Genomic DNA, 10,685 nt, shown 5'->3' with positions numbered 1-10,685 from the left:
GGTTTGTTTCAATCCGTGTGTTTCTATGCAATAAAATTTTTTTGCATTAAATTTTTTCATTAAACTGCAATTGATTTGTTTCCATTTGTGTGTTTCCATGAAATAAATTTTTTCTGCATTCAATTTTTTCATCCAATGTGTGAAGAAATTTTGTGAGCGAGAGAGATAAATTTTGTGTGAAGAAATTTTGTGTTTGAGAGAGAGACAGCAGATGTGAAGAGATGTTCAAAAGAAATAAAAGATGTTGGGTGAAAAGAGGTGAAATAAATAAACAATAAACAAAAGAAAACTAAACAATATTTTATTCATCTAGTGTGCTATAATGAATAGCTCCAAATTCTTTGGCACGTAATTGAGGACATTAAGTTGGGGTTGAATTCTTTGGCACACTGGAAGTTTACTTTTGTTAGGAGAAAAGGGAACCAAGTGGCCCATTGCCTTGCTAAATTTGCTGTGCTGAACTGTATTACGGATAGTTGGAGTGTTACACCTCCTACATGTATTAGTGATTTGTTGGTGCTAGAGCAAACAGCTCTAGCACCTTGAAGTTTCTAATGAAAAGTCGCGTATTTCTTAAAAAAAAAAAAAAAATAGCTCCAAATTGATATTTATTGTAGTAATGTAGCTATTCTAACTAATGACAAGTTACTCTCTTGGAACTAAAAAAAGAGCAATAATAGCTAAATATAGCCAATATTAATCTTTTAACTAAGCTGCTGGATATGCTCTAAAGAAGACTCGGTTACAATTGTTGCCAATAATGATGGGTCAATGGCAGAAGTGTTGAGGGATCTTAGATTGTTGTACAATGGGCACTACCTTGAAGCTTCTATCTCTTCCACCAGTGGCGGAACCACATGTCGGCCAGAGGTGGCCGTGGCCCCCCCAAGATTTTTTGAAAAAAAAATTAAATAGGTTTTGGTTCATCATTAATTTATTGAGAAAACTGAAAGCTCATTTGTTTAGGTTATGGTTTTTGTTTTTTCTAAATTGGGCCCCTCCATTCTCCTAAAAGAGCTCATTTGTTTTTCTTTTTCTAAATAAGGCCCAATTCATGCAGTTGGCCGGCTGGCCTCTCCATATTAAAAAAAAAAATTTAGTTTATGTTGCTTTTAGGCCTTTGGCGGCTGCATGGTCCCATATTATATATGAAAAAAAAATTTGTTTCCCCTTTTCTCAAATCTCAATTTCACGCACTGACACACCTTCCTCTTCTCACTCTCTCCGGCTCTCCCCCTCACCTCACTGCCCTTAGTGACTCAGTCCGAGGATGATTAGATCGGCTTGCAAATAGCTTAGTTCTTTATATTGAAAGGGAAATTGCTGAAAGCTTCGATTTAGATTCAATACTTGATGATTTTGTACTTCTAAAAGACCGTAAAGTGCAGTTCTAGACACTTTTTTGTATTTCTGTCTTTTTGATATAGTGCCGACATATGATATTTCTAATATATCAATTTGAGCACATATTTATGAATTTTTATAGATATTTTTTTGTGATGCATATATTGTGTGAATTACCAAATTTTTTGTGATGCAAAAAATTTTTAGTGTGAAAAAAATTTTTAGGACGAGGAATTTTTTTTTACGGCCCCTACATTTTGAAACGTCTGGCTCCGCCATTGTCTTCCACAATTGCCTCCTCAACTGGGTCACAAGAAGCAACGTGGCCATCAATTTCCCCATTCCACTGCTAGGGTGATGCCTTCAACCTGAAAACATTTTCGGTTGTCTACGGAAACATTCTTTAATTTTTGTAAAACGTTTTTCCTTTTAAATTATAAATCATTTTTTCGAGTTTGACCTTCTCCTTCTCAAATCGTTGGAGTTTGCTAGACCATCGTTGGAAGCTTCCAAACCTTTGTTGGACCACGGACCACCACAAGAGCTTGCTAGACTACTATTGGACCATTGCCAGAGTTTGTCGTACCTCTGCTAGATGTTGTTAGAAGTTGTTGGCCGTTTTTCATTGTCACTTATTTTTCTTACGAGCCAAATGCCGAAAGGTATAGTTTTTTAAATAATTTCATTGAAAATATTTTTCAAAAAAAAAAAAACATTTTATATCGAAACAAATCAACCTACATTAAAATAATTTTCTCCAAACTAAAACGAAATTCTCTGTTGTCGCATCTAGATCCTTAGCAATAGGCAGTCCCATTGCATCCAACTTCTCCATAATAAAGAGAGAGGAGATTGGTGTTAATAGTACTAAAAACAAAAGGAGACCAAAAAAGTAGATAAAGCGAAAGCAACGTACACATAAAATAAAGAAAGGTTGAAAAAGTTTTAAAAAAAAACTAAAGAAAGGTTGGATAGGGAAGACCCGTCACTTCAACTTTAGGATACTACTTAATTGGATCCATTAGAACTTTCATTGCATTCAAATATTCACCACTAAAGAAGAATCTTTGAAACATTCTGTCCATAGGACTAATGATTACCTTTGTAGTTTTTTTCTTCTTTAGCTTCTCTCTATTTCCCTCAATGTCTGTTGCCATTTGCTTTGGGGCTGATTGATTTAAACCTTTGGGTAGACCTTATTCTTGGAAATCGACTAGCAATGGGAGAATGTCTAAGAAATTATGGGACACTTAGGATTGTAATACAAATTTCTGGTATTAAACAAGCTCAGCCGTCACAGTTAGCCTCTAACCTTTGTGTCTACCTAGGGTTCGTGGTCTATACACCGTTTTTATGTTAAATCACTACATCTTGAAAAAAAATATGAATTTAATAATTTAATTAATGCTTCTCCTTACAAAACTCTCTCAAAAAGTAATATCAAGACATAAATTATTTAACTGAAATATGAGTAAACTCTCCTCGGGGTGGCAACCTCTTCTAGTGAAAGCAAGGGTGATGATGTCTTTGAATAGCAGGAGGAGGATTTTTCTGAGTGAAAGAGTTAGGCCCCAAGGGGGAAATGAATTCCACTAGCCAAAGGAAGCACTGCCTAGTGTGGAACCAAGATTGTGAATGAAGAGCTTCATCAGATGCAGGGAATCAAAGAAAAAGTTGTTCAAAGCTTTATATTTACATTGGAGAAGAATTTCCATCCTCATCTCAAAGTGCAGCCAAGACCCAAGAAGGGCATATATAAGTGATCTAAATGTCTTATTAGAAGTAATGCTAAAAATTTATCTTGTGTCACTTGAAAAATGAGATAACTTTTAAAATTGCCATTGGATCAAAATTTAATAGCGATCAATCACAAGTCAAATGATGAGTTTAAAAGTTGTATCATTTTTTAGAATGACACAAGAGAACAGAATAGGAACTTGTAGCATTACTCATTCCTGAGTAGCTGAGTAGTTTATATGGGTGGCTTGATTTGTTGCAAGTTAATGTCTGATGCCAATCCTCTTGGGCAGTGGGAGGTTCTATATAGGGCTGTCATTTTTAATATGATCCCGCAAACCTATCATGTAACATAAAATTAACGAATCAGGGTTGAAGGGTCTGACCTGTTTAATTAAATGAGTCAGATTATAGTTGACTTATATAGTCTTATACTCATACTTGACAAGACCCTAATCTAACATGAGACATTTAAGATTGATAATTTTTTACATTACCTGCAAACCCAACACGAATTCAACGCGAATCTAGCAAGGTTAGGGTTATAGTCTGACTTATATAATTTTATACCCTTACTTCAACACGACACGAAGTCGACACACGAATACGAATTGCCACCCCTACACTTCTTTATGATTGCTTCTGGTTTTTGTTATGAAGTAGTTGCCAAGAGGCTGTCGTCTGTTGGCTGTGGGAGGCTGTTTGACAGTGAAAATTCAGGTGAGAGGCTAGAAATTCAGGTGCAGCAGGAATTAGGGAACCCCACTTCGGCTATGAGTTTTGTTGCATATCTCAATGTGTGGAACAATCTTACCTACCAAAAGAAAAAACTTCGAAAGCAGCAGCAAAAGTGGGGAAAAACCAAAATAAAAGCTTAAAAATCTCCCAAATTTTTCATTTCAGATTCTTACTTTACAAAGTAGAATCTTAGAAATCTCTCAAAATGTTAAAGAATGTTTATATGTATATATATATATTCCAAAACTCCAAGCATCACAAAAGAATTGAAAGAAAAAGAAATTACAAAATGAAGTAATATAAATACACAAGAAATAACAGTCTTTTGATGAATGTTCAGCAGCAATAGGGGCATAAAATTAACCCATTTTCATTGCACACCTCGCACTGATTGGACTTTCCATCATCGGCAACCACTCTGTGGCTTCCATTGCAGTTGAAACAGAGCACAAACCTAACTCCGGCACACCCTTCGCAGGCGCCGTTGGACTGATCCGTCGGAACCCCATGAAAGAGCGGCCGGAGCTTCCCTTGCTCGTGGAGCACCAAAACCTCCTCTGCTCCGCCGATGTATCTCCCCTTTATGAAGAGCCTCGGCGGAAGTGGTTTTACTTTTCCATCTAAAACCCTCCACATCTCGTCCTTGAACTCCATGTGCATCGACACGTCTCTCTCGAAAAACAGAACCCGGAAGCTCTCCAAAAGAAATCGAATGCTATTACACTGCTCGAAAGTCTTCCTTATCCCTCGCAGCGTCGTCGTGTAGAGAATTACAGAATCAGCGCCTCCCGGCGGGCACTTCTCTTCGAAGCCGAAGAGAGGGTCTTCGTTGTGGTCGTCCTCATCGTCAACACGACGTGCTTTCGATGGCGGCTCTTCTTCCTCGTTCTGTTGTGCAAGGCTCTCTTGCTCTGTTCTGGCTCTTCTCTCTGCTTCACTGATTCGCACATGCTCTTTCACCGCTTGCTCAAAGGCGGCGAGTAGGTTCGGGTCGAAGAGGCTTCCGGAGTTCAATTCCGGCCGCCGGAAAGACGAGATGTCAATCTCCGACAATGGGTTTTGTCTACAATCACCAGGCCTAGATTCCGATGCTTCCGATGCTCTGTTCTGCCGAAATTCGGGCTCCGATCTCAACGAATTCTCCGATTTCGGTGGCCCGATGTTCTCTTTGTTTTCAATATCTTCATCGAAATCTGTATCTTCGTCTTCAAGACCTCTCATAAGCTCCGCCACATCGACAACCTCTGGCTCTTCCACTACCGCACCGCTCTGTACGACCTTCCTTGGCCCCATTTCTTTGCAAATCAACTCGGTCTGAGCCTTGGGGCTTTGATTCTCCGAATGAGACTCAACATACCCATCTGACACTGCATATGCTTGAAGAATTCGATCTGGTTTCAGATACCCAATGGGTCTAATCGATTTGAGCTTCTTCAATAACTTTCCCTTCATAATTCCCTTCATTTTCTCGACGCTCAAGTACCAAAATCTGATCTGGGAAAGGGATATTCAAAGCTCAAAATGGGTTTTCTTAGCTGATGATATATGATCCAGAAGCTGACAGCAAAAAGTGAAACGTTTTCTTAATCCTCTGGGTTTGGACGCAGAGAGAAGAGAGAGAGAGAGAGAGAGAGAGAGAGGGAGTTTTCCAAGGTACAACGGCTAGAAAGTTGTGGCATTTTAAAATTGGAAAACGTTGATGCTTTCATGTAATGGACCGCGGTGACATTATCATTGCCGCTAACGGTCATAAATCCCTTGGCGGTCCCTACAGCGGCTTTAGTGTGCATGATTTGATCATGAGCTTTGCTAAGAATAAAACAAAAAAGATGAGCTTTACCATTTTTCCTTTTCCTTTCGTGTTTCTCGTCTTGACCTTAATTTCCCTCTCTTTTATTTTTAATTTTTTTGTTTTCTCAATTTGGGCAAAAGATTATATTAAATCACACAAAATTTATTTTTATTTTTCTTTCCTTTCATGACCTCGTTTTCTTTCTTGTTTTATAAAGATTTTATAATGTTAAATAGATATTTTAAAATCTCTCTTTTTTTTATATATTTTTAAAATTTGAAAAAAGGGTTTAATTTGGAGGATAAAAATTTAGCTAAATATCAGAAATAATATGAATCTTGAATACATATTGACAATTCTGCAAAGTAAATAATTGCGTAAAGGTCTTCAAGGGATAGCTCAATCGGCTGTGGACAACGTCTTATAAAAATTTAGCTAAATATCAGCAATAATATGAATCTTGAATACATATTGACAATTCTCCAAAGTAAATAATTGCGTAAAGGTCTCAAGGGGTAGCTCAATCGGCTGTGGGCCACGTTTCATGAAGCGGAGGTCACTAGTTTGTATTACCCCTCCTCCCCCTTCCCTTGTATGGACATGTAAAAAAAAAAAAAATAATAATAATTGCATAAAGGGTTTAATTTGAATATATGTTGACAATTCTGAAGTGATGTACGTGGACCCAAAAAAGAAGAAGAAAAGATTTGAGTGGAGTCTTATATCTCAATGATGCAACCAAATTCAAGGAATAATAATTTGGAACTCACAGACCAAGTAAGGATTTCAAACTTCCAGAAAAAAAAAAAAAAATACTGTTTTTCTTTTTGGTTAATTATTAGTAAGAGAAAGAGACAGGTAGATGCATGAAACTTATTATAAGCTTAACTCCTTAGCTCATTTAACTCGAGTATTCTAACTCTTAAAGGGAGTTTGGCATTCATAAACTCATGTCCTTAATCACTCCTTAGAAATAAATGTTTTTATAGCATTAGCTAGAAATAAAAATAAAAAAAAAAATAGAGAGAAAAAAGTGTGCATAAAAGATAAGTAGAGGTATAAACCGCATTATATGGGTGGATAATAGACCTTTATTCCGTATCCACATTTATATGTACTCTACGGAGGGTAGACGTCCAAGGCGGGTGGAATCCGCCCATAACCGTACACGCGTGAATGGTTTTTTGGTACTAACCGCCTATGACATTTGTTCTGCATTTTGGGTTCTTTTTTAGCTTTTTTTGTTTTTAATTTTAATTATGAACTTAACTTATATGGACATGTTTCTTTTTTAAATCTTTTTATTAAATGGGTTTTTTATATGAACTTTTTTAGACAGACTTATGGCTTGTTTGAGGAGCTTAAAAGTACTTTTAACATTCAAAAAGTCCGTTTGTGGAAAAAAAAAAAAAATACCCGTTTGGTAAAAAAATTAAAAGCGCTTTTAAGGATCTAAAAAGCCTAAAAATGGCCAAAAAATGCTTTTGACAAAAGCTTAAAAATGAAGTTTTTTCTCAAAAGCTCTTTTTTTTTGACTTAAAAGCTCTATGTTTTAAACACAATCCCAAACAGACCCTTAATCTAATTTAGATGAGTTTTTTTAGATAGGATTAATCCAATTTTTAGATGGCCATTTCCCTAGACAAAACAACTTCGTTTTGGAATTAAATCTCGAAATAGTGTTGTTTTGTAAGACAAAAATATTCTTTTTTTATATATATGAATAGGTGGATTTATCTGCCTTTGCTTAACCATATATATTTTGCTATTCACCCGCATATGTGTGGATAGCGCATGCCATATGTGCTCACCTAGAGTTAGAGGATGAAAATCTATTCATAACGCATACCAACGGGCGGATAGCAAATACAGGACGGCTTTTAATCGCCTACCTAAACACTCTAAAGATAAGCTAGTAAGAAACATGTGAGACGTATGATATGATAATATATTGCCAACTCAATTTTTTAATTTTTTTTAGAGTATTCCATAGTCAAATTTTGTGCCCAAATTGATATGGGTATCTTAGAATGCAATAAAATCAAACATGTATATTACAAAGTTCTCATCTTGAATATCGATTTTTTAAGATGAAATACATGCAGGTATACAACTGATAGTATTTTCTAGATTAATAAGTCTGTCAAAATAGTATTTTCTAGATTAATAAATTACGGAATAAAATCTTTTCACCAACTTTCTTATTATATAATATAATTTTTCTTACTAGTTTGCACCCTTCTATTTGTATTCGAATTAGATGAAACCAGCCCCCTTTTTTATAGAGGAAATTCTTTGAAATTGAATTAGTGAAAAGAAATATTTAATGAGAATTTGAGCTTTATTTAGTAACAAATTAAGGAAAAATACAGATCGCATGGAGTCAAATCCAGCAGATCTTTTATGGAATTAATTAGATCCTTCTCACAATCTCCTTTCATCGATAGATCAATGTATATTGCTAGAGCTAGAGCTAGAAGCATCCATCTTAAACCCCTTCTATTATTTTCATTTCTTTTTCATCTCTATACATAATTCCTTTTAGTTATTATCTACTTCCAAAAAAAAAAAAAAAAAAAAAAATCCTTTTAGCTATATATTTGTTTTGGAAAACACTAGGCGAACGTACAATCTCTTTACGAACTCAAAAAATTAAGTAACAAAATTTTGCAGATAGATTTAAGAGTAATGCTAAAAATTATATTTTTATTTTACAATTATCTCACAAATCGCACTTTTATCTTAGAATTATTTTACAATATGATGTGTCAATCATAAGTTCATAACTAACCTTTATTTATTTTTAATAATGACTAATCTAATTAAGGGTTGATTGTGATTGATTTAAGGGTTGATTGGAATTGACACATCAGTATTGTAAGATAGTTGTAAGATAACAATGTGCATTTTAGCATTACTCTAAATTTAATTATTAAGTAATGCTAAATATTACACCTTCATCCCATTAGACTGATGTGACAGTCTCTATCTGCCATTAATTATTATTATAATTTTTTTAACAAGGTCTAATAAATATTGCCACATCAACACAGTAAAATAAGCTTTACTCGCAATCCTTCTTTTCAGGTTGGTGTAGTATTTGATCATACGTGTGCGTAATTAATATTATCAAGAACATTAAAAAAGAACAAGAAAAAGAAGAATGTTTAAGATTTTTTTACTACATTCAGCTAGCTGTTGACATGATCATTTCTCATCATGGAAAGTTCTGAATTATCGTAAATTAACAAAAAGGAAGGAAGATATGTACACAATTAAGGATCTTTTAGCCGCAAAATTATAGGGTAATTGACCCTTGGATAAAGGAGCCACCAATTATAAATATTTTGCACATTCATGATCCCCTCCCTTATTTACACACACATCTCTTCATCATCATCAACTTCTTTCAATATATAATATATTTTGTATATCCTCTTCTTCTTCTTCTTCTTCTTTGATTTATTTTATTTTATTTATTGAATTATATATATAGAGAGGCTGCAGAAATGGGTTCGCAGAAGAAGATGATCAGCAAAGGGAGGAAAAGCATAGGCCGACAAAGGATAGAAATCAAGCAACTTGAAGAGGAGAGCAAAAAACAGGTGACCTTCTCAAAGCGCCGCGCCGGACTCTTCAAGAAAGCTGCCGAGCTTTGCATATTGTGTGGCGCCGAAGTTGCCGTCATTGCCTACTCCACGCATGGCAACGTCTTCTGCTTCGGCCACCCCGACGTCGGAGCCGTTGTTGACCGCTATCTCACGGGGAACTTGTGTCACTCATCCGAGAGCCTTGATGAGGTGCCTGTGGATGATTTCAACAGGCAACACGCAGAGGCGGAGAAGGAGTTGGAAATGGAGAAGAAGCGTCTGAAGGAGATTGAGAGACAGGCGAAGGAGAAGGTGGAAAACAATGGTGGTTTCTGGTGGGAGGAGGCAGTGGATGAGGATATGGGGTTGGAGGAGATGGAGCAGTACCTTAGGGCTTTGCAAGAGGTACGCCAGAAAGTGGCTGCCAGGGTGGAAGAGTTTAGGATGATGAGAGCGTCTTCTCTGCTGTCGCCAGTGGATATGGCGGCCGGAGGTGTAGAAAATTATTTTGGTTCGGGAAATGATTTTGTCATCCAGGATTGGGAAGGTGGCAATGGAGGTAGTGGGTTTGTTGGGTCTCATGGTTTTGGTTATGGTTTTGGACATGGGCAGATCTGAAGAGTTTGTCATTTTATTTTCTCTTTTTAGGGTTTAGGGTGAAGGGTATGAGGATTTGTAGAAGGATCATAACTTTCTCTTGTAGTGTATAAACATTATATTACTCTTTGTTTAATACTCTTGTTTTTCGCTCGAAACCTAATTTTGACTAACCAAACCATTTTTGTTCTCAAGCCATTTAATAGTAAAGATTTAATGTTTTGTTGTATGTGACAGTACTGTAGATGATATCACGTGATAAATATGTTGTCATGCCATTCAAAAAAAATTTAAAAGACGTGATATCATTTACATAATTAGATACAACAACATTAAATCTTGACCATGAAATGGTCCTTCGATCCATTTCAGGTCATGAAATTGAGAGGATCTTTGTCCACAACCTTCCTTACACGTCAACACAAGAGGAGGAGTGAGATTCAAACTAGTGACCTCCGCTTCATGAAAGTGTGAAACGTGGTCTCAAGCCGATTGAGCTGCCTCTTGTAAACTTGTCCACAACCTTAATTTATTACAAAGTTATTTACAAATTAACTATGAAATGTTGATAAAGTAATTAAGCAAAAAATTTAGCTTTTCAATTTCTTTTAATTATTTCACAAATTATGAATTATGCACTCATGAAAATTGTCAGGTGAGTTTGTAAGGAGTTACAGTAAATACTATAGTCGGAACAAAGAATTCCTTCCTAATATAGAAAAATCAAACAGTCAATTGCTTCATTATAATTCTCGATCGTTTTGAAAAACATTCTCAAGCTTTTTCTCCAGTCATCAAAAACTTGAGTTGGAGCTTGGCAAAGCTAAGGAAAACCGATTGACCAGTTTTTCAACGCTCTTCTAAATATTTTTCTAAAATAATTAAGC

The 10,685-nt window shown here is 35.8% G+C and overlaps 2 protein-coding genes across 2 annotated transcripts; one reads left to right on the top strand and one right to left on the bottom strand.

The window, feature by feature from the left end:
* Positions 1-4,084: 4,084 nt before the first annotated feature.
* Positions 4,085-5,451, bottom strand: LOC132167143 (uncharacterized). Its single transcript, XM_059578047.2, has one exon. The coding sequence runs from the start codon at positions 5,281-5,283 to the stop codon at positions 4,156-4,158; it is 1,128 nt and encodes a 375-aa protein (XP_059434030.2). The 5' UTR covers positions 5,284-5,451; the 3' UTR covers positions 4,085-4,155.
* A 3,669-nt stretch (positions 5,452-9,120) lies between these two features.
* Positions 9,121-9,819, top strand: LOC132174176 (agamous-like MADS-box protein AGL61). Its single transcript, XM_059585871.2, has one exon. The coding sequence runs from the start codon at positions 9,121-9,123 to the stop codon at positions 9,817-9,819; it is 699 nt and encodes a 232-aa protein (XP_059441854.1).
* Positions 9,820-10,685: the final 866 nt, after the last annotated feature.

The sequence above is a fragment of the Corylus avellana genome, chromosome 2, assembly GCF_965113065.1.
Source record: "Corylus avellana chromosome 2, dhCorAvel1.hap1.2, whole genome shotgun sequence".
NCBI classification, from domain to species: Eukaryota; Viridiplantae; Streptophyta; class Magnoliopsida; order Fagales; family Betulaceae; genus Corylus; species Corylus avellana.
Note: the sequence above shows the minus strand (reverse complement) of the source record. Positions and strands in the feature narration are given on the sequence as shown.